Source organism: Papio anubis, unplaced genomic scaffold (assembly GCF_008728515.1).
Source record: "Papio anubis isolate 15944 unplaced genomic scaffold, Panubis1.0 scaffold113, whole genome shotgun sequence".
NCBI classification, from domain to species: domain Eukaryota; kingdom Metazoa; phylum Chordata; class Mammalia; order Primates; family Cercopithecidae; genus Papio; species Papio anubis.
In genome coordinates, this window is record NW_022160429.1 from 662 (window position 1) to 25,453 (window position 24,792).

The following is a 24,792-nucleotide window of genomic DNA, read 5'->3' on the forward strand; positions in this document are numbered from 1 at the left end:
TAAGAATGATACAATGGACTTTGTGGATTCAGGGTGAAGGGTGGAAAGGGAGTGAGGGATAAAAGACTGCAAATTGGGTACAATGTATACTGCTCAGGTGATGGGTGCACCAAAATCTCAGAAATCACTACTAAAGAATTTATTCATGTTACCAAACACCACCTGTTCCCCCAAAAACCTTTGGGAAAAAAGGGAAAATATTCTCATACTTTCATGGTGTAAGGTTGAATGGGTCAGAATGGGGTAGCAATGCAGAGATGATGGAAATACTCACTGTGTTCCTGCTTCACAAGCAGTCCATGAGTCCCAGTTCGGACAATGCCTCCCCTTGCCATTATCTGCAAAAAAGGAAATAAAAAGAAACTGAATGTGCCAAACAGAGAACATGCTTCAGTCTCACTTCAATATACTTGTTTTATTGGGTTCCTGCTGGTAATAATCCACCTCAAGAGAAGTCAAACTTTCAAAAGGAACATGGATAAGAAGTCGAAGTAATGACATCTACAGAACTTCATGATCACTTGCTCCACAGACAGCTTTTGCCTACAGAGAAGTCAACGCAGTAACCTCCCTTCTCACCAGATAATAGAAGGAGAGCTTCTTCAGTCCCTGCAGGGCGCCTCCGTTCAGAATATAATGTGCCTGGACTGTCTGAGTTTGGCCACACGGTAGTTCATGAGGCAGGGGCTCAAGGTGGACAAAGCTCTTGCTTGGGGAGAACACAAGATAAGCAGTGTGATGGGCCTCTTCGTGTTCTTCTGACACCCACTGGTAGCCGTAACAGGGACTACGATCCTTGTGTTTGACCTAATGAATTAGAAAAATTATGTTATTTTTAGATTATATGTCATAAAAATTAATGTTCTCACAAAACTGTGTAAGTTTGCTGTGCTACCTTAACTAGTAGCTAGAAATCTTTTGTTCTACAATGAAAAGTGGGAGAAGGACCCCGTATTTTGTTTCTCTGCTTTAAATGCAGGCGTGTTTTGTGGCTTTACACTGCGGAGCCTCCTGGGATTGAGATGTATATTTCTTAAGAGGATAAAAAGAAGCATCCTTTGCTCTGATTAGCTTGCCTGAAAGACACTGGAGCTATGAAACTTCATTGAGGAGAGTAAATAATCTCTAGAAATGGAAGAACTGTGCTTTCAGAGAGCAGCTGCCTCTTTTAGGGTGGATTTTGAGTGGGCCTTATGAATAAATAAAATATTGTAACTTTAGGGGTCTGAGAAGACATTGATAAAAAGCATTGGTTTAAGAGCTGAACTGATGAATTAGCTGAAGTCTACCTCTTCTGGGCTGTCTTAGGCTGATTGCTATTATTGTTATTGTTTTGAGACAGGGTTTTGCTCTGTCGCCCATGCTGGAGTGCAGTGGCACAATCTTGGTTCAGTGCAATCTCTGCCTCCCGGGCTCAAGTGATCCTCCCACTCAGCCTCCTGAGTTGCTGGGACTACAGGTGCATGCCACCCCACCCAGCTAATTTTTTGTATATTTTGTAGAGATGGGGTTTCACCACGTTGCCCAGGCTGGTCTCAAACTCCTGGCCTCGAGCAATCCACCCACCTCAGCCTCCCAAAGTGCTGGGATTACAGGCGTGAGCTACGGTGCCCCGCCTAGGCTGATTAGTTTTAATACTCCCTGCAGTCTGGATTCTAATGCCTCAGAGGCCCTAACTGGGTTATATTTCCAACTTTTCTTCCTGTAGGAGCTATTCCTTAGCTCCTTCCAGGCTCCCTCTACCTTCATCCCCAGCTCCCAATAGCACTAGTGAATCCTTGAGCAAAACATTTTGTTTATATCTTAATATATATTTTGGTGACAATACATATATGATCACCCCAAACAGGGAGCATGTAGAAATAATAATTTCATTGTCAAGACTGGCACAGTGCCTGGCATGTAGAAAGCATTCAAGACACTTTTTGAAATGAGTAAATGTTCAAATTTGAGTTTATTAGAGGTAGGTGCTTTTATGCCATCTATTAAAGCTAAATAAATACAACGCATTATTTATTTCTCTATAACAACGCAAGGACTCTAAAGAGGCAGGGGTTTTCCATTACCATGATTATGTAATACATATTGAATATGTATTGTATATCCATGTATCTATAGACATGTCTATGTCTCTCTTGATCAATAGAGGACTGCATGTTATACTGACCAAGTTATATTGGTATGAACAGGTCATCTGGAGAAAATTAGAATAGCAAAACAAAATAAAGTAAGGTAATAATTTTTGGAGTATACATTTTTAAAACTAAATGCTAATTATGTTAGAATTGGCTTTTATAGTAAAAGTATCTAACAGTTAAAGGGGGCTTACTAAGTGCTTCAATATGTATTATTTCACTTAATCTTCGCAACCACCCCAAAAGTTAGGTGTTAATATTGCAATCATTTTACAGATGAGGAAATGAAGCATAGAGGTTTTAGTTAATTCCTTAAAATAGGGTTGAGCCAGTATTTTTAACCACTTTATCTGATTCAGAGCCTGGAATTCACACTTTTCAAAAAAGTATTATACATACACACATACACAAACACACACAAAACATAAAATTACCATCTTCATTATTCTTTAGTGTACAGTTTGGCAGTGGTAAGTATATCTGTTGTGCAACAGATCTCCAGAACTTTTCACCTTGTAAAACTAAACCTGAATACCAATAAGAGCAGTTCCCCATTTCTCTCTTTCCCTAGCCCTTGGCAGCCACCATCCTGTTTTCTGTTTCTATGACTTTGACTACTTTAGAAACCCCCATATAAGTGAATCATATAGTATTGGTCTTATTGTGACTGGCTTATTTCACTTACCGTACTGTCCTCAAGGATCATTCATGCTGTAGCATGTGACAGGATTTCCTTCCCTTCTCAGGCTGCATAATATTCTGTTGTATTTATATACCACATTTTGTTTACCTGTTCATCCCTTGATGGACATTTGGGTAGCCTCCATCTCTCAGCTATTGTGGATAGTGGGGCTATGAACATGGGTGTGCAAATATCTCTTTGAGACCCTGCTTTCGATTCTTTTGAATATATGTCCAGAAGTAGGATTACTGGATCATATGGTCATTCTATTTTTAAATTTTTTTCAGGAACTACTATACTGTTTTTCATAGTGGTTGCACCATTTTACGTTCCCAGCAACACTGTTAAAGTCTAACCTGCACTTTTAATCACAACAATATACTGCCTTCTTTTCATAAACTTTAAAAAAGTTAACCTTAAATTGGTTTCTAATTGCCAGCTTTTTCTCTCCATAGAACTAAACACAGTTTGGAAATTTTATCACCCTTAGGTTGCAACCTTGTTTTCAAGGCTACTTCATGTTATTGGTAACTTCTTTCCAAACTTACCCTAACAGTAAGAGTGGTACCCATAACGTTGGTGGTGTTGATAGAGAACTGTACAAGGCCATGCTCATCCGTGGTAGCATTGGAGTAATAGTTTGCTTCATTTCCTCTGATGAATATGACTTCATTTGGTATAGGGACGCCTTTCCCATCTACCAGGCGCACCTGAAGATTAAAAACTATGGATGAGTTACATCGGTAATAACTAATAGGCACCAAACATATTCATTTTATCACATTTTTAAGTGCCTCCTCTATGTTGAACATGGTTCCAGGCACTGAGGACACAGTAGTGAAAAACAAAAAACAAAAAACAAAGTTTCTTCCATCACAGAGCTTACTGTCTAGTGAAAGAGACAGATGCTAAATAAATACATATATAACATACACTAATTTAGTAGTAATCAATCCTAAGAAGAAAAACAGAGCAGTGTGAAGGGATAGACAGTGATAGAGATAATAACAAGGGTGACCTGAAAAATGTATTCTAGATATTTTGGAAGTGCTGTGTATTATTATATATAACTCTTAGAGAGTCACAGAGCACTAGAGTAATATGATAATGAAATATCTAAATCTATTAACTAAATTTATTTGTGCCCCAAACACCTATTTTGGGGTGGACCATTAACTTCCTATAGATTAGTGTCTGAAGTCTCAAAAGTGCACAAGTAAACAATTGCCAATACATTGTCCCGTGTGTTTCTCTAGCTGTCTTAGACATGGTCTCTGCTTCTCAACCTAGATCTTCAGCCTTTTGGAAGGCAGGCAGATTTTATGGCAGACTTCCCAAGTGAAAAATGTAAAATTGGAAAGAGGCACACAGTATTAAATAAGTCGCCAAAGCTAATTTACTGCTAATATTGTGTCGGCAGTTGAGTAGTCCAGCTCAGATTGTAAAGGTGGTGATTCTTTTTCGGTATAAGCTACATTTGGTAGCAGGAAGAACAACAGGCTGACCCCCATCAGTACCCATAATTGATTTACAAAATCTAAGTTTGCCAATGAAATGTTGGCTGCATGTAGAAAGACAAGAATAGGCACATAATTCTGATTTTCTTCTAGCTAGAGGCTCTTCTGACAAATAGGATATTTAACAGCAATAAAATATACTTAAAAAGTACACTATCTTTCTGAGAAATTTACAAATGAGCTGCCCTTTCATTTTAGGAAGTTGAATACATTTTGGTGTCACGACATAACCAAGCCTTCCAGAATGTACGCTACTTTGTTGAATTTATGCCTCTTTTACACCCTTCATAGCTGAAATCCTATAACATTTACATTAAGAAAATGATACACAGTAAATACACATTGAGGCACATGTAACTGTCATCTCAGACTTCTAGAGTCATAAAGATCCATTTGTACATCTGCTGACAACAGAAACATCGTAAGAGAAGATTTTTTTTGGTAGATACTATGAAAAGTCATAATTCAAAAATCTGAGAACCTTAAATAGCAGTGTTTTACCCCATGTTCACTGTTTTAGAAATATACTTGTTATTATAGAAAAATAGTGTAAATATACTATCCATGAAATAAACATTATTGTAGAATCTTTACTACTTCAAAATAAAAATTAAAACCACCTACCCACCTGTTTCCATACAAAGTTAGTGTTAGCATCATAATGAAACCGATCAGCATGAATTTTGAGATTCTTGTGAGAAAATGTCATAAAAACCTGAGACTGCCTGGTAAACCATGAGAAGCAGATTGTGTGACTTGTACAATGCTGTTTTAAAAGGAGGGGAAAATCTCTACTAATTTTAATAAGGCTTTAGGATAATTACATACATTTCATATACAAATTTACAGAAGAATAAATCTATTTTTATGTAGTTTTATACCTTTGGTTATACTAATCAACCGTGGTGATATTTTATACCTTTGGTTATATTAAATGATGACATTAACCAGGCATTGTTTTAGCAGAAACCATAACTATTGTGCTAATTAGGTAATAGTACATGGGTTGATGAGTGAACTGGAAAATACTCCACCTGCCCAAAGAAGGGAATCCCTTGTCTAAAGTTTGAGTCCACTTTCACAAATGAGAGTTTGGTTATGGTTCTTGTGATTTCACTGGACTTCTTTCCAGTCAATTCCACTACTGGAAAAGAAGAAAACAATACGTTCTTTTTGGGAAGAATGATGTCTCTAAAATTTTATTACCTCCCCTCAACTTACAATTCATTATTTGGCTAAGAAAATCAATGTCTACTGTTTTTTCTCTTACACCCATGTAGTACACAAACCTGTTCCTTCTTCTTGGATCTTGGCCTCAGTGTGAAGTTTCATTTCATACTCCTTCCTCTTCAACTGGAAGACCTTGGTTTTTACTTGCTGATAGAAGCAGCCATGGCTGTTTAGCTAAGAAGGGAGAAAATAAAATACAAAAATACAATGCATATTATACTAAATAGATCATTGGTCAGTTAATCTGGTGTGATTTTTGTGGGGGTACAACATCATGTAGGCATTTTCTATGACGAGGACATGATAAATATTCTCTAGCAACTAAATATTAAATTTCACAACAATGTCTCATGTATAATTGACAGATGTATTTCTTGGTATCTGAAATTCCCTAGATAGAATGCGACAGAAATGTCTTAAAATTTGGAGAGTAATCTTTTTTTGTACAAAGGATGCATAATATTTATACATATTTATGGGGTACACGAGATATTTTGTTACATGCATAGAATGTGTAATGATCCCACCGCGGGATTTAGGATGCCTACCAACTGAAATATTTATCATTTCTATGTGTTGGAAATAGTTCAAGTCCTGTCCATTTGCTATTTTGAAATACACAGTACATCTGCTCTTGACCATTAGAACTCCTCATCAAAGTCTGGTTCCTCCTCCATAATATTCAGCTGTGGCTGGGAAGTGGCCTCCCATATGTGGACTGTATCTGTCTGGCATCTTGGTGGGGCCATGTGTTAGGTTCTTGCTCAAAGACAGAGCAGAACTGATGCCCTGGCCAGCTAAGGCAGTTAAGAGGTGTATGGTTTTTCTCCTTCCTTTGTAGAAATGAATGCCCATGGAGGCTTCAGATGGCTCAGCGTCTATCATTCTGAAACACTCACAATGGGCAATTACAAGAAATAAATAATTCCCATTGTGCTAAGTTCATGATTTTTTTGAAAAATTACAATAGCTAACATGGAATTCTCTTCTAGATTGTTCTCTTCCTGCATCAGAAAAATGCTGCAACTCACTGCTTTTCAACAATGCCTTTATTGTCATTCTCTAGAAAAAACAGTGTTCAACCTACCTGTCCACTGAATTTCTCACAGAAAGCCTTTGAATCTTCACCAAAGCAGTCAGAAGCGTCACTATACTTTCTGCAAATGCTCATAGTCACATGTCCTGGGACAGGCTTCCCATATGTGTATCTGTCATGAGAACGTTCCCAAAGGAATCAGAGCAGGCACTGAACCTCTCCATTTTCTAGCTATTTATATCTCCCTTTTACCTACAGTATACTCCCTGTCTATACTTCCCGCTGCTCTCTGCGGGCTCACACAATACTGAAGATAAGAGTCACTAATGGCTCTTATAGAAATCTCCATTGCAACATGCTGAAATTTACTAGATTCTTCTTTTATCATTTCTTTTTTTCCTTGATTTTTTTTTAGCTTTATCTCAAAAAAACTTCCTTATTATAAAACTTAAACTTGTACTTAAAAGAAAAAATAATACCAGCAAAACGAAACAAACAAAACAAAGCAGAACAAAAAAAAGCAAAGAGAAGAAACAAACACCCTCACGTCTACCTAGGAATACAACCTATTAGTACGATAGTGTCTCTTCTTCCATCATCCTCTCCCCATGTGCAGCCATCTCTATATCGAGTTTTACTTGTTTACTTTTTTACAAAAGTGGGATTGTGTCATAAATATGTCACAGACGATTGCTGGGTTTCCAAGTGTGTTTGTCTCCTTTCCTATTTGAGAATGTCCTCTGTATCTCTATTTACAAGATCACACTAGTTATGAGGAACCAGAAACTTGGCCGTTACTGTGAGACAGAACTGGAGCAGGGGCCCAGCTGAATAGCAGGTGTGTTCCCTGTGTGATCTTTGGGCAGGACTGATTCCTTCACTATACCTGCTCTTTCTGCTACTGCTACTGTGTGCCACCAAGGTTAGGAGCATAAGACCCAGGACACAAGAGTTTTCAAGGTTGGAAGAGACTGTCTTGAGAGATCACGTTCAGTCTCGTAAAAATGTCAGTGCAGAGAGGTATGTAGACCAGCCTTAGGTCGACCAGTAAGTTAGATGAGATTTCAGTTGTATGCCTATCTCTACAAATTCTGAATCTCAGTGATTTTTCCAGCAAGCATGCAAGGTCAGGTAAATGATCTGTTGATGATTGAATTTCCCCTATAGCCATGTGTTAATTATCTCCCTAATATATGTTTGGTTATTTTTGGTGAAGGCAGAGCCAATACCCTTCAACACTATCCACCCTTCCCATTGTGTGTGTGTGTGTGTGTGTGTGTATGTGTGCAGTTTTGTCACTTTCAGAATCAATCCTATTAGCATAACCTCTCTAGAAACAGTTTCTTACCTCATGATAGAATAGTGCTGATAAGAACGTGAAAGAAAATAAAAAGGAAAAATAGAAAAGCAACAGGAGAACAACATTCTAGAGAGGAGGATGCTGTCAAAGCACTTAAAATTTTTGTGTTGCCACTACTCCTAAAGAGAGTAGCTAAATATCCCAAATAATGAATCTCTTTTTAAATAATCCCCCACAAAAGATTTTTTAAAAATGAACTCACAGGCCACACACTGATACATTCATCTCTTCTTCCAAGATGGTGATTATCTTTGGCACTGTTACTTGTACTTCAAACTTGGGAAGAACTGTTGATTGGTGATAAAGAAGGTTGGTGATTGGTTTTCAACTTTGGGGGAATTCATATTTTCAAGTTCCCTGTAACGGTTCCCTAATAATATTTTAGGGCTCTGAAAAAGGTAGCTCTGCTCTCCAATATAGTCTTATCCCCCCTCCTCTCAAAGGAAGATTTCAGTTGAGGGACTATGAGAGATCACTGTATGCTTAGTTATGGAAAACTCAGTTAAAACAATAATGTTTTAATTTCAGGGATTGGTATTAAATATTGCTACAGAAAATAACCAAGCTATGTGAAGTCCTATTCACAAATCACTGATGTCCTCGTTGGACTTAGGTGTAATTAGTTCTACTCCAAGCCCAATGTCACCCATGGGAAATGGAAAGACTCCAAATGAGCTTAAATTCCAGGCTCTAAGAGTTTAAATATGAAGAAAAATCATGTTCGATGACTTTTCATGATCCATACCAAATTCCTCCACGGTGAAAGCGTGCTCTGTCCTTCTACCTGATTTCTTCTGTACCACCACCTTGTAGGAGCCCTGGAAGGGCTCTGATGAGAGGGGAAAAGACAATTGCTTGAGGCCACCCTCTAACTGGAAACTCTGCCATTGTGCGATGCGATTTCCTTTGGGATCCTATGAGTGAATTAATTATAACTTACAAAAGCACCTGGAGCATTGGAGCTAATAAAGGATATCTATGGAAACCCTAAGTTATCTACAAAAAGGACAAATGGGATAATAGTAAAGGGTGAGGAGAGGAGATTAGTTAGAGCCATCTAGCTCTATGGGAGTTGGAAGGCTTCTCCTTTAATGACAAGTTTCTGAGATACTGTAAAAACCTCTCAAATAAGAACATTTTCCCTATACTTATTGCTTTCCTTCTAATATGGAATGTTTCATGTTGCTTACCTGAATGTATACTAGTGGAATCTGAAAGATAAAAGAAAAAAGAAGTTTATACTTATTTTCAAATATTCTTAAATCTCATTTATAAGCAAAGCAGCTAGTGTTTGCTAGCACAACAGGGTGAATATAGTAAAAAATAATTTAATTGTACATTTAAAAATAACTAAAAGTATAATTGGGTTGTTTGTAACACAAAGAATAAACGTTTGAGGGGATGGGTACTCCATTTATTGATATAGGCATGCAATGCATGATAATAATTATTATCCATATCATGGATAATGATATGGATAATGATAATAATTATCCATAATCATTATCGTGCACTGCATGCCTGTATCAAAATATCTTATGTAACCCATAAATATATACACCTACTATGTTTCCACAAAAATTAAAAAATAAAAAATTAATAAATCTAAATTAGTTTTACGTAGAATAATTCCCTCTATAGTGAAATACAGAAATATTCCAGATTAAATTTTATAGAACTTTTCATTAATCTATTTTAAGCAATTAATAAATGTTAAAAACGTACTAGGCCTTCAGCAACAAATATACATGTAAAGTGCCATTTACTAAAAATGGATTTATTAACCTTTCTTAAGTGCTTATAGCATCCTAGTGAAGATCAGTCCTTTGCTATGCAATTTTACAGGTTAAGAAATAAACACTTATGTAACTATAGGTAAATATGTTCAGATGTAATCATTAAGAGGGGTCATGGAATTCTTAGGTAGTTCTAAGAATGAGGAGGAATGGACATATTTCATTAATAAATATTAATTTAATAAATATTACTTTTAAAAATGAATAAATATTGATAAAGGAGCTACTATCAATGTTTACTCATTTTTTAAAACTAATATTTGTTAAGTAACTTCTCATGTGCTATGTATCATTCTAGGTGTTGAGAATATAACCACGCACAAAAGAACAATGTGCCTGCTTTAATGGAGCTTATGTTATAATAGAAATGGGCAGATTTTTAAAAACCAGTATGTATAGGATGGTGGTAAGTGCCAATACAAAAACAAAGCAGAGTTAGGCTGACAGAGTGATGGAAGTGGTGCCTCATTTTAGATAGAAGAGTGAAAGTAGAAGCTGGGAGACCACTTTGAAGGTTATTGCAATGATCTTGTTTAGAGATGATATTGGCTAGCACTAGCTTGCAGCAGTAGTTCAGATGATGAGAAATTGTCTGAATATATTTTAAGCCAACATGATTTTCCAGTGAGGTGGATGTGGGTACGAGAGAAAGAGAAACAAGGACTAGGCCATAATCTTTTGTCTTTGGAGCTAGAAGAGAAGAGTTGCCTCTTTTTGAGATAAGAAAATGTGAAGAAGTTGATTTGGGAGAGAAAAATGAAGACTTTGGGTCGATGTCTGCATTACAATAGAAATAATTGTTTCTTATCACAGATACCAAGGGTTAGTCTCGAGGAACAAATTAATTATCCTGACTTTCCTTGCCAGTGAAGATTTTGGTAGGTGTGTATAGAAAAAGTCTAAATCTTTAAAATGTTTTTGGAGCTTAGGTTCTTTGAGGGTTTATCTGTGTCTGTTATTTAATGTAGCTTTCTAATTGTCCTAATTAAGAACAATCTGAAAAATAAATTTAATTGTGTGACAACTGACTGAGTACCAGCACCAAGACAGAAAGAATTACCTACTTTCTTTACCTGGAATGATGTTTTAGATTAGGATCTTGTGCTGTTGTAATGCCAGAAGTTACTGTTAGTGATACCAGATTCTTTCTCTCCCTGGTCTTCCCTCAACACAGAAAACAGGTTCCCAGCCTGTTTATACAGATAATCATTTTATGTAGATAATAGAAAACTCACCAACTCGTTCACAGGGTGAAAGTTTTCATCCAAGGAGACAACACGAAATTTCACTGAAACAGAAATATTTTTCATGAGCTCCTAAACCCAAAGTAGGCCTGTAGGCTGGTAAGACAAGCTATTAAGGAACGAAGATTATAAGAACTTTGCCTGGGGAACATCCAGGGGAAGAAGATCTTTCCTTTTTGAAGTTGTTCTGTCTGTAGGCTTCTTCCTACCTGTCTGCTCCGGTTTGTAGATTGATTTGTCTGTCTGGACAAAGACCAGACTTTCCTCGTTCTTAACCATCACTGTGGTCCGCTTCTTAAATTCTTGGGTTGGTCCTTTCACTTGGACAGTGAGGAACATTACCTCCTCATTGGATGAAGACTTTGGGACCTGAAATACAGGACAGATTCTGAAACCCCATTCAGCACCCACAGGTCTCCCCTATTTGCTGTTCCACTCTTCCCTGGAGATTTTGCCCTTCTTACTTAACTTCACTCCCTTGTTCTCAGCAGGGAAAGTTGGCAGGGACAGGAATCACTTCTGCCATTTTACAAATGGGGAGACAGGACACAAGGTGGAGGAAAATACATCAGTAAGAGAGGTCATAAATGAGATTCACATCTTCATACAGCTCAGAAAAAAACAGTCTTGATTCATTTATACACTGAGCTTTACCAGGTTGATGTTACATGCTAAAAGGGCATGGTCAAAGCGTGTTTTAAAGGCTATGGAAAAAAACCCATATTTTACTGACACTAGGCTGTAAGCATCTCACATGTGGACAACTCTGAAGAGATATTGTACCTTTGCTCAGGGCAATTTCTACAATTTTTACTCTAAGAAGTAGTGTGGAGCAATGTGTTCCCGTCAGTCCACCACTGGTGGCTCATGTTGAGCCTTGGCCTAGTTTGCTTCATTAATATTTTTTCCATCTTAATTTTAAGAAGTCACATTTTCTTTTTCTTTTCCTTTCTGGCTAGTAGGTTTCTATTTGATTATTAAGTGGATTTTTAGTGTGCCTGTAAATATTTGTCTCCCATGGCTGGAGAGTCATGCATTGCTCCTCAATTTCTATACTTAGCTTGCTACATTTGAATTCTTTCTGAAGTTCTTACCAGCCTCCCAAAGCCTCATCTTGACAGAATACTAGATCCCTATGACCCTGACTAAAAGAACCAAGTGTATTAAGTCAAACAGCCACACTCACAGCAAAGGCGACGCAGTGGAGCACATCGTTCTCTGCCTCCAGGTCAGTGAAGAGGCTCCTGTTTCCCCTGACAGACTCCAAGGAAGCACTTACAGTCACTGTCTCGTTCAGGTAGCTCAGAAGGACACAGCCCTTCTCAGGGGTCTCAGTGTGGAGCAGCGAGGGGACCAGAACCATATACTGCCTGGGAATGAGACAGTTCAGTTAGAGGAAAGTGAAGGAAGAGAGGCATTGATATCAACAGCACTTTTTCCCATCATAATAATTGTCATCATCAGTTCTACACCAAGAGAAGACATACTGATGAGCATGAAATTTGGCTGTTGAAGGCCATGCGTAAGAATTATTTCTTCTTTCCTTCACATGCCATGGCAGTGGACATTTTACTTGAGGTAGGTATTAACAGATTAAAATTTGTAGGCATGTTTCACTTTAAGGAACAATTTCTGAACATCTGAATTCAAATAAAAATATGTAGTTACATTTGTTCATGTTGTAAATCTATTTTACCTTCAAGTTGCTGTAAAAAGTAAGCAAGCTCTCAGTCATGCGGACATTACAAAAGCTAATCAAATTATAGAATTCTCATTAAAATATATATACACACATACACACACACACATATACACACATTCAGCAGCCCTATGAAAATTGTATGGTAAGTACCCGCTCCCAGTCCACAAATATGGAATCTGAGCCTCAAAGAAAGTGAGCCATTGCTTTACAGTCTCAGTTGTGGTAAGCAGCTAATAAAGTCTAAGAGTGTTACTTAACCATGGATGTTTGCATTTTAAATATTTGCCTTTCAGCTCATGATCAGACGATGGCTCCATGCAAAAACGGTCCTCTGGTGATTGACTTTAGACCTTGGTAACTCACGTGAAGTACAGAAACTTTCTCAGCACCCTGACATAATTTAAGATGAATCCTGTAGTTTTTATACGGTTTTACTCACAGAACTCCTAAAATAATTTTTGGACACTGTGCGCTCCTTACATATTTTCAAATAAACATATTTTTATCATGATTTTAAATAATAGCAAAAGATATTATTTTTGATGATATTTTAAATTAATACTTAGATTAATTTTACAATTTTCTCATGGAATAATAAACACTGTAGTATAAGATACCTACTATCACTATTTGAAAATACATTAAAAATTCTTTTAATGATCTGATATATAATATCTTTCTCTTCTTTTTTCCTTTTCTAATTTGAATTTCCATGCCAATTACTATACAGAAGTTTATCCTAAATTTTTATATTTCAAAAAATTTTGTGAATTATCCTTACCTCTTTATTATCAAGCATCTACACATATATGTATGTATACACATGTTCACATATATACATATATGTATACATATACATAAATACATATATATGTAACATATGTGGATAGGTAAATTTAACTTTAACTCCTCTTTTAAATAGAATGTGACCATAAATTTATAAATATTAAACATTTCCTTCTGATTGAGCTATTTAAAAAAATACTTGTATATAACTGATCAAAACAAAATAAAAACATTACAAAGTATGATTCATACATATTAGATATAAAATTAAAATACTTTTGAAGCACATCTTTAATGAGAATGATGAACTGCTTTTCCCCCCAGTGAATTTATGTATCCATGGATGAATAGTCCGTATTGCAAGAATTAAACAAGATCTAACATTAATTCTGTTACTATTTTGTTTTGTGTAGATACAAGTGCTAAGAAGAATGGTTCACGTAAAAGTAAGTAAATGGCAGGTAAAACAATTGCATCACTGTTACCACTTCTTGCAACTTCTGCATTACATGCTAAAAATCACCTAGTACTCTATTATCAAGAATTGCTTCTCATCACTCATCAGCTGGTATTTCCTTTAGTTCCTCCTTTAGTTGTGTTGAAACGAAGAATTCATCTCACCACCTCATCTGCAAAAGGGTTTTCTCTTCTGACATTAGAATCTCTCGCTTTTTCAATATCAACACCAGTATTTCAAATTGTTCCTTTATTTGGCAGTCTACAGATTATTATACTCCAGGGCATTATTTCATGTTCGGTTGTGGGAGAGAATTGTCTTTATTTTTATAAAATAGAAACTGGACCCTTAAGAAAGAGGAAGTAAGAAAAGATAAATAGCATGGTCTCAAGTAGATCAATATGAACAGGAAAATCTAAATATTATTCTTTCAAAAAAACTAAAAATTTCTGACACTCCTTAGGAAGGCTTTGCATATTAGAGATTCAGAGAGTTGGGGAAGAATGATGAAAAATAAGCAAGTAATGAGTAAACCAGATTTATAAAATCTGCAAGGAACCTTAGAGATAAGAAGGCGACAGTATCATAGGAAAGAAAAAGGAATGATGGAAAAATCTGCAATAAATGAAGGACTCTAGGTTCATGCTTCATGCTTTCTGTGTGGAACTTACGGTTTTCCAGAGACTGAGACATCTGTGGGCAGGAGGACCAAGAGGAGAAGAACAAGACTTGGATGAAGGAGTGTGTTCCTCCCCATGTTGCAGAAAGAAGGAGCTGGAGGAGACCAGACTGTATTACACCCTACTCCCTACAATTCATCTGGTCCCAAACACTTCCCAGAGCAACTGGGCTTTATGCTGCTCTGTGTGCAAACAGGAAGTTCCACCCACACAAGATCTCTAAACAAAGTTGAGGTCTCTGAACATTCTCTGGAAAGGTCATTGATGGCCTATTTATAGTCAAAGTTAATTCCTGGCGGGCTAAATAGAATCCCTGGAGGGCTAAAGCCACATTCCCGTAAGAGCTCACTTTCTCTGGGTTTTACCGTAAAGCAGCTAATAAGCTTTTCAACCTCTTCTCTCCCTCACTCCCCCACAACTCCTCACAACGCCTTTTATGGTGGTTCTCACATCTCTTGTATGAATAGTTGGCAAAGGAGACTACAATTTAAGCAACACTGGGCAGGCTCAAAATAGATATTTCACTACAAGTCAGCGTGGCTGCAAGTTCTCCATTAGATATGCCTACCCTAAATGTTTGAAGCCACATCAGAATTCTGTAGTCCTCTTTGAAAATGACATGAATTAAACCAGTAGCTTTTTGACATTAGGGATATTACTGGATTGGAGATGAAGAGCCACGCCCTGAAAGAATGATCATAGCAAAGAGTTTCCTGTTTTAAGAAAGTGAAACAAAGAAAGGTGAAGTAACAGGACTTTAAAAACGAATTTTGACCTATTGTGCCTAACAGACTTCCCAACTGCCTTTAGCATCGACTACACAAACTTCCTTACTGCCTTCCAAATATGATACTCCTCTGCAAACTTTAAGTCATCTAAACAGTTTCATTAGTCCATCCATCCATCCGTGCATTTATTCATCCATCTATTCATGTAGCTAGTCAGCTGCTTTGTAAGTGTTTTTTGATCCTACTAGGACTAGACATCAGGCAAGATTCTAGAGATAGAGTGGTCAAATAAGTATGAAAACAGGCACTTAAAGGTTTTTACGTTCTTGTGGAGGCAAAAGCAGAAAAACAGAAAAACAACTACTGTATAAAATACAGTATAAAATACAATATAAAACTACTGTATAAAATACAGTAGCCAAACATATTAGTGGAGAAGTTCAGGATGCTCTGGGAGCACATAGAAAGGGCACATAACCCAGACTTGGAACCTTTTAAAAAAATTTGGAGGGAAAGCAAAATGTAAATTAAGATCTGAAATATGAGTAGTGGTTGTCTAGAAGAACAAGGAGATGAAAAGAGCTTTCTAAGTATAAAGAATGACAGACGCAAAGGTCTGGCAGGGAGAAGAATCACGGCACATGCATGAAATGAAAACTATTTGGTATGGAGGAAATACTCCTTTCTGATGCTTCAAATCAGAAAGGAACTTGTCGACAATATTAAGGTATTCAGAGGAGTAATCAGTGGATTGACTTCAGATTTGTTTCCTGGAAAACTTGCTCTTATTGAAATTTGAAAGGGCCGCTGGAAAGAGGTGATCCAGGATGCAGGAAGACCAGATGGGAGTTGTTGTAATAATATAGGTGAAAGCTGATGGCATTTTCAACTATGGTATTGTGGTGGTATTGAAAAGAGCTTTCAGATTTATATCATATTTAAGAGGTAATTATAGTGCTTAGTGAATACATGAATGGAGGAATAAAGGAAAATGTGTCTTTCCATTTTCCTGGCTTGTCACTGAGTGAATTGTGTTGCCTTTAGCTGAGTGGGTGAAACAGAAGAAACACAGATTGGTGGGAGCAGAAGGAGGACAAAAGGGCTGAGGGTTGGGAAGATGAAGTAAGTGTCTGTAGGATATTTACATATTAATATTCACGGGAGTTTGACATTTGAATGCTGAGCTTAGAGCAGTGTGGTCTACTAGAGATATAATGTGAACCCCCTGTGTAATTTTAAATTTTCTAGTAACTACATAAAGAGAAACACTAAATTAATTTTAATAGTCTATTTTATTTAATCCAGTATATCCAAAATATGATTATTTCAACATTTAGCCAATACAAAATTGTTAATGATACCTTAAAGACTTTTTTTTTCATAATTTGTTTTCACAAGCTGGTGTGAATTTTATACTTACAACATAGATCAATTTAGGCTAGCCATACTTCAAGTGACCAATATTAGACATAATATAGGTAACAATTTTCAGATTATGGTGTCACCATCTAAGTGGGTTATAACATCATGACCTGAGAGTCATGACCAGGATTTAAAAAAATGAAATAGAGTATAATGAAAAATACAATGTACCAGACAGAATAAGTGAGAATAGTGATTTGGGAAACATCTGTTTCATATACATGCAGCAGAGGCTGGTGGTTGTTCCTGTTACCACTTCTCCAATTCTGCTTTAATAATAGACCTCCTGATCCTTTGCTGGGTGCAGACTGCCTGGTTGACTTCTATTTCTTAACCCACTCCCTTGAAGCTGGGTATGGCGTATGACTAAGTTCTGGTGATTAGAGGGCAAGTGGAAGTGATACATGCAACTTTCAGTTCATGACTTAAAAAGGAAGGTACAGTTCTGTGCTTCCCCTTTCTTCCTTGCCCAGGCTGCAATGTGGACATGCTGACTGTAGTGATAGGTACTGCTGTAGCTCATCAGATGGAAGCCATGTGTTAAGGAAGGCAGAACCACAAACAAGGCGCAGCCTGAGCCCTTGAGTCATCAAAAGGCTACTCTAGTTGGGACCTTCATGTGACAGAGAAATGCATTCTCTTAGTTAAGCCATTGCATTTTGAGGTCTGTTTGTTACAGCATTAAAACCTATTAGTTAAGCCATTGCATTTTGAGGTCTGTTTGTTACAGCATTAAAACCTATATCCTAACCTTATTTTTCTTTGTCACTATTTCTGCCTCAATCGTCTGTATCCTTTACTATAAGTGTCCTAGGTCACAATTGTGAAAATGTGATTACAGTGTTACGTTGGGAACTGCTTATTGAACATGTACAAAATCCCTTATTTTTGGTTAAAGCTAAAGCAGTCTGAATGCCACTAGCTTGATGAGATCTGCTCTACTTATAGAGACTACGGATATATCAGTTTATTGGGAAAGCTGATGCCATGGAAATGGATGATAATACCCAGGTAGAAGATGTTGATGAAAAGAGAAAAAGAGCCCAAGACAGAGTTAGAGGGAAAGATCTTGTCTACGCAATGGGCAGGAGCACCCAAATGGAGGAAGAAGGGCCAGTTAGAGAGGAAGAAACACAGGCAGGAGAGTGTGAGGTCTCTGAGTCCCAAGGAAGGGAACACTTTAGGAAGAGAATGGTCAATAGAAGATTACTACTAGACCAGAGTGGTCATGACTTCATACAAGGCATCAACGTTAATGGCACACAACATTTTAAAAAATTATTACAGATGATTGTATGATTTTATAATGTATTGATTCAAAATGTAACATAATTTAGATGATTTATAAGGTGCCAGAAATAAGTGATCATTTGCTCGGATTAGTGACTGAAAATAGGAGGGATTAATGTTAATAACATTCATTTGATGCCTCATCATAAGTTGCAAAGATGATGATCTATAAAGGTTGTTATGGACAAATTCCTGGCTACCCATGTCAAGTGCTGTTGTGAAATCAAATAATAGATTGATTAGATTGATTTTTTTTTTCTGCTGGGTTTAGGGACAAGGACATTGGGATTCAGTTGTTTCAGTGCCAGTGTGGGGCAGAAGCTTGCTGAGGGGGGTGGGGAATGTGAGGAACTAGAGCCAGTTTGGCAGTTTGTCTGAGGGAGAGAAAAACAACGGGGCAGCACCTGATGGAGATGCCAGGGTGAAAGGAACATTTCTTTAGGTGGAGATAAACTTGAACAAGTTTGAATGAAATATTGCTTCTAAAAATGCTGAGTGGCGGATGCAAATGACAGGGGAGAGGTTGAGCTTTTTCGAGTGAGAAGGGATGATCCCTGAGGAAGGTCTCTGAAGGATGCATGCAGCAGATGTATTCAGAATGTGGTGGAGGAATGATCCTTAATGGCAGAGATGCCACATTCATTATAATCACAGATAAAGAGGAAAGTATCATTAAAATCCCCTTTCACCATGACACAGCCTCATATTCTTTAGGAGAGGGAAAATGAGCTTGAGGGAAAAAATAACTGGACCAGTTAGTTGCCAGGACACCTGAGCCCTACTTCTAACTTAGCTGTGTGGTTCTGGGTAACTCAGTTAACTGCTCTGAGCCTCAGCTTTCATGCCAATAGTGGGGCAATAACATCTGTGATCTCACCTTCATGAGGTAGTTTCATGTAAGACGCTAGGTGTAACACAGCTTTAACATTCTGATCCTTATGATACCAATGTAAATTAATTTTATCGTTTGAATCCTAATGGCTGAGGATGACATCTATTTCATCTCTGTTCTGGGTTTTGCTATAGGAACAGCATCCATCAGCATTTCCAGGAAAAATCACCAATTGGGTTACCTGAATAGCAAGTTCTTGACAGAAAAGGAAACACACAATTTGAACAAGTTCTATACAGTTTTGAAATATTTAGCAAATACTGCTAGAAAGCTGAGGTGAAGGGGTAAAGAGAGAAAAAAAAAGGAAGGGAAAAAGAGAGTTCATGGGAAAGAAAGTAGAGGAGCAAAATACAGGAAAACACATAACATTAAGAACAAGCAAGGAATGTTTGGGAAATGAGAGAAATTAGGATTAGGAGGTAGATGGGCCTTAACGAAAATAAATAGAATAAAAATTTCCCCTTGTATTGCTGTAGTGCTTCCCAGGAACTGAATATAACGCATTCAATTGTACCAGTGGTACACTTCATGCACATTGTTCTGGAAAAGAGAACACTTAAGCTTCCCGTAGTCCTGACAGTGACGATAATGAAAAGTTCAGCTGGTTACATATTAACTGCCACCAAAATTAGAAAGCCCAGTAGGTGGCATAACCATATTCACCCTATTAGAGGGTTTACCGGCTTTTTCTTTGCCCAAGTATCTTGGGCAAAACCTGGAGTGAAGGAAATATGTATCTACAGAGATGTACTCAGAGATCAAAGAGCAGAGTTTTTCTCATTTGTGCTATCTCATTAACATGTGTGTGTGTGTGTGTGTGTGTGTGTGTGTGTGTATAAATATTTTTTTTTTTTTTCTGAGACAGGGTCTTGCTCTGTCGCCCAGGCTGGAGTACAGTGGTTAGATCATAGCTCAACTCAGCCTTGAAGTCCTAGGCTCAAGTGATCCTCCCATCTCAGCCTCCCAAATAGCTAAGACTACAGGTGCACTCCACCACGCCCAGCTAATTTTTTTCTTAAGCTTTTTGTAGAGACAGGGTCGTACTATGCTGCTCAGGCTAGCCTCGAAGTCCTGGCCTCAAGTGATCTTCCCACCTCGGCCCCCCAAAGTGTTGGGATTACAGGCATGAGCCATCATACCCGGCCTTTCTGATTTTTAATGAGAAAAAATATTTGAATATACAAAGACAAAAGCACATCCTCAGTTTGTTTTCATTCTAATATGCTTCCATCGTTTTTCAAAATTATCAAAAAGCACTTTGGGAGGCTGAGGTGGGTGGATCACGAAGTCAAGAGATCAAGACCATCCTGGCCAACATGGTGAAAACCCATCTCTACTAAAAACACAAAAATTAGCTGGGCGTGGTGGTGCATGCCTGTAATCTCAGCTACATGGGAGGCTGATGCAGGAGAATTGCTTGAACCCGGGAGGCAGAGGTTGCAGTGAGCTGAGATTGTGCCACTGCACTCCAGCCTGGTAACAGAGTGAGCCTCTGTCTCAAAACAAACAAACAAACACAAAAAGAAAAAAAAAAGCGTTGGCCGGGCGTGGTGGCTCAAGCCTGTAATCCCAGCACTTTGGGAGGCCGAGACTGGCGGATCACTGGGTCAGGAGATCGAGACTATCCTGGCTAACACGGTGAAACCCCGTCTCTACTAAAAAATACAAAAAACTAGCCGGGCGAGGTGGCGGGTGCCTATAGCCCCAGCTACTCGGGAGGCTGAGTCAGGAGAATGGCGTGAACCTGGGAGGCGGAACTTGCAGTGAGCTGAGATCCGGCCACTGCACTCCAGCCTGGGGGACAGAGCGAGACTCCGTCTCAAAAAAAAAAAAAGAAAAAAAAAGCGTTTTATCTTTTTAATCAGGATACACTTGCTCTTTTAGATTTCTAAAGAGGACTGATTTCCACGCATAATCCATTTTACTAGATCCTATGTTTTGCTACAGAGGAATTAGTGTCTGGACTAAAACAATTTACTACAAACAATAGAATTCAATGGCTGTCCTAACATATTTATACTTTTGGGTATGTAGAAATATTTTTGTGTAATGAATCTGTCCCCACTGTGAATTTGCTATGTCAAAGAGTATATACATTTTAAACTTACAGATACTATCTCATCAACTTTCTAAAATGACTACCAACTTACCTTCTTACTAGCAATGCTTACATGTGTGTATTTTCCCATCACTTTTAAAATTTTACCAATCTGATGGGGAGGGGAGCATGATCTATTTTGCCTTTTCTTTTTTAAGCTCACAGTTACTAGTGATGTTCAACACCATCGCCACTTATAGGAACTCTGTTGCTTATAATTTATCTTTGTTTAACTTTCTTTTTTTAATACTTTATCTTTATTTATTTTCTGATTAAGAAGTACTTCTGCATATGCATACTGAAATTGTAAAAATATTATCCTACATTTTTTCCTACATTAAGTATTTGTGTTTAGATTTTATTCTTTATCTGCAGTTTATTTTGGAATACGAAGCAAAGTGGGGGAATTACAGGATTACTTTTCCTTTGATGAACAGAAAATAAATGTGTGTATGTTCGTGCGTTTGTGTGCACAGGGTTGATTCATGACTCTTAACCATAGGAGTCCCCTTTGTTCACTGTGGCTCTCATGTTCACTGTGGAACTTTCCAGTGTCAGAACTTTCATTTTAGAGAGCTCTATTTAGTTTGGGAGCAAACATTGGGGTTAAATGTTAAAAGCAGGAAAGATAAAGTTGTTTGCCAACTTTACTTAATTACTCGGATGATGCTGATGATAATGATGCTAACAACAATAGCTACAACAGTAACAAGTAATGACAGCTAGCAATTATGTAGCACTTACTATATAAATGGGCTAAGACAAGTTCTAAGAGATTTAGGTGTTCTAATTTTTGTTATGCTAAAAGATTATTTTACCATTAGTTGAACTGTGGGTCCCTAAACCCACAATTTACAGTAATATCATAACAATTTATAAAAAAGTAATTATGGAATATATTGTATAAGATATTATTGAAAGCTCTTAAGTTTTAAATAGTGTAGTTTTCATGATTCATGTATTTTCAAAGCAAGTTATACATATGTACTCTCATTATTTAATTTAAAGTAATGCAGTATAATTTGAAGGTAAAATTACAAGTTATGTATAAAGAAAAGGGTATAAAAAGGCATGGTATTTAAAACGTATGCATCAAACTCGTTTTTGACTTTTGGCAGTAATTATAAATAACTATTAATTAGACATCATAATGTAACTTTTTCCATGTAATTAAAGAAAATGGTATAGACTGCTAACACATTTTAACTTTTATTAGAAAGTAAAACATGTTTTTATTTGGTAAAATAATTTGAATATATCTTGTTATTGGAACAAATATTTTAGGACATAATTTTATAAATGAATTTTAAGTGACTTTATTTAATCTTGTATATAGTAGTTCCCCTTATCCGAGGGGCATATGTTCCAAGATCCCCAGTGGACGCCTGAAACCACAGATAGTACCCAACCCTATATAGATACACTATGTTTTTTCCTATACATACATACTTAGGATGAAGTTTAATTTATACATTAGGCTTAGTAAGAGATGAACAGAACTGATAATAAAAGAACAATTATAACAATATGCCAACATCACTACTCTTGAGCTTTGGGGCTGTTATTAAGTAAAATAAGGATGACTTGAACATAAGCACTGCAGTATTGAGATAGCTACTAAGTGACTGGGCTGGGGGCTGGGGGAATACCAGCAGCATATACAGCATGGATACGCTGGAGAAAGGAATGATTCATGTCCCGGGTGTCAAGATTTCATCATACCACTTCGAATGGCACACAATTGAAAATGTATGAATAATTTATTTCTGGAATTTTCCACTCAATATTTTTGAACCCTGGATGACCAAGGGTAACTGAAACAACAGAAAGTGAAGCTGCGGTAAGAGAGAACTAATATACGATCTTTCTTGCGTAAAGCACATCAGCAATACTAATTGACTACATTTCTAGTTTCAGTTTCTTCCTTGTTTGTGAAGCAATTAGAGTATTTTCCTAGATCTTTTACATTATCCCTTAAACTTTATAGTAATTTCCTCTATGCCTAATTCAGTGGCTTTTTTTTTTTTTCCAGAAAATGCAAGATGAGCCTAGAATATCTTATCCTACCAAACAGAAAGGATGCTGCCAAAGACTACTAGGGTTATGTCAAAAGCACTCAGCTGCCGCCCTTAACCCATTTCCTGTTTAGAAAAAAAAGTGCAGAGCTCCCTGCCAGCATTCATTTAATTTTAGTAAACACATTCCTTGAGGCTGAAGCAAATCTGACTGATTTTCAACGTGAAAATAAAATATAAAAGCTGTTCTTTTATATTTTATTTCTAAACAGAAAGGCCTTAATTTTTTCTTTTACTCACCTGTCCATTTAGTCTGTATATCATCACTAGACAATGCTGAAGTGTATTAGACTTTGCTAAAAGGGTTAGAGTAATTAATTACAGAAAACATTATAACACAAGAGGGAAAATACAGAGCTACATGGTAAATATACCTTGTCCCGCAGTCTATGAGTAAAAGCTCTAGATATTACATTCTTTCTAGGCGGTCTGTCATGGACACACTCAGCTCCTAATCTCAGTTCCTTGTTCTCACCTTCTTCCTATCCCTTTATAAAAGCACTTCATTCTTCTCTTCTCTGCTATCTTTCCAACAAACTTTTGAGAATGTCTGTCCAGTCCTCCTAGGAATTGATTCATCTCTCCCCAGGAGTACACTTTTCCTGTCTGGGTTGTTCTATCTAGAATAATGCCAGGGAACTGCCTTTGGTAGGACACCCTGCGGTGGGCTTGGTTAGCTTTCTGGGGAATGAGGACTGTGCTTTAAATTCTATGGCAGTCCATGGTGAGTTTGGGAGCTTGAAGCCTGGTTCCCTCTTAAGTTCTCCTCAAGAGTGGTTTTGGTGTTTTCCCGGCCGTTTTTTTGAGCCCACTCATAGCACAAAAATTCTTGTAACTGGTAATAATGCAATTAAAATTTCCGATTCCTTCTGCCGATTGCAGCTCCTTGGGCCGTTCTCCTCCCCCTCACCCTAATTTCCTGCAGCTCTCGCCAATCATTGGCCACTTAGTCCTTTGGGGGCTGGGCAGCTGCTCCGTGCACTTTGGGGTCGGGGGCGCCTTCCTAGCGCCCAGCATCCGAGGCCATGGCCTGTCTGTGCCCTCCACCCGCTTTGTGCCCTCATCCTCCTCCGGGGCTATGGCAGCGGCGATGCCAGCGTCCTGGGCAGGTCCGATAGGCTGCTGACGGGCACCAAGATCACCACGCAGAACATCCACGACCACCTGGTTCCTACCTGGACAAGGTGCGGGCTCTGGAGGAGGCCAGTGGTGAGCTGAAGGTGAAGATTCACGACCGGGGCCACAAGCAGCGGCCCGGGCCCCCGGCAATTACAGCCACTACTTCAAGACCATGGAAGACCTGCGGGACAAGAGTCTTGGAGTCACCATTGAGAACTCCAGGATTGTCTTGCAGATTGACAACGCCCGCCCGCCTGCCTGCAGATCACTTCCGATCCAAGTCTGAGATGGAGCAGGCTCTGTGAAGGAGCTTGGAGGCAGACATCAGGGCCTGCGCAGGGCGCCCGATGAACTGACCCCGGCCAGGGCTGACCTGGAGACGCACATGCAAGGCCTGCAGGAGGAGTTAGATCACCTGGAGAAGAACCACAACGAGGAAATCAGTGCCGTGGGTGGCCAGGTCAGTGTGGAGGTGGATTCTGCTCCAGGCGTTGGTCTTGCCAAGATCCTAGACAACACGTGAAGCCAGTATGCGGTCATGGC

At 38.0% G+C, this 24,792-nt stretch overlaps 1 protein-coding gene across 1 annotated transcript; it reads right to left on the reverse strand.

Annotated features, from left to right (window-relative positions):
• Window positions 1-213: 213 nt before the first annotated feature.
• Window positions 214-15,049, reverse strand: LOC116272483 (alpha-2-macroglobulin-like). Its single transcript, XM_031661237.1, has 13 exons — window positions 14,617-15,049; window positions 12,187-12,370; window positions 11,210-11,369; window positions 10,992-11,044; window positions 9,151-9,171; window positions 8,706-8,874; window positions 8,163-8,247; window positions 6,652-6,772; window positions 5,624-5,738; window positions 5,369-5,478; window positions 3,366-3,527; window positions 580-807; window positions 214-338 (listed from the first exon to the last, which is right to left on the reverse strand). The coding sequence occupies exons 1-13, from the start codon at window positions 14,700-14,702 to the stop codon at window positions 234-236; spliced, it is 1,599 nt and encodes a 532-aa protein (XP_031517097.1). The 5' UTR covers window positions 14,703-15,049; the 3' UTR covers window positions 214-233.
• Window positions 15,050-24,792: the final 9,743 nt, after the last annotated feature.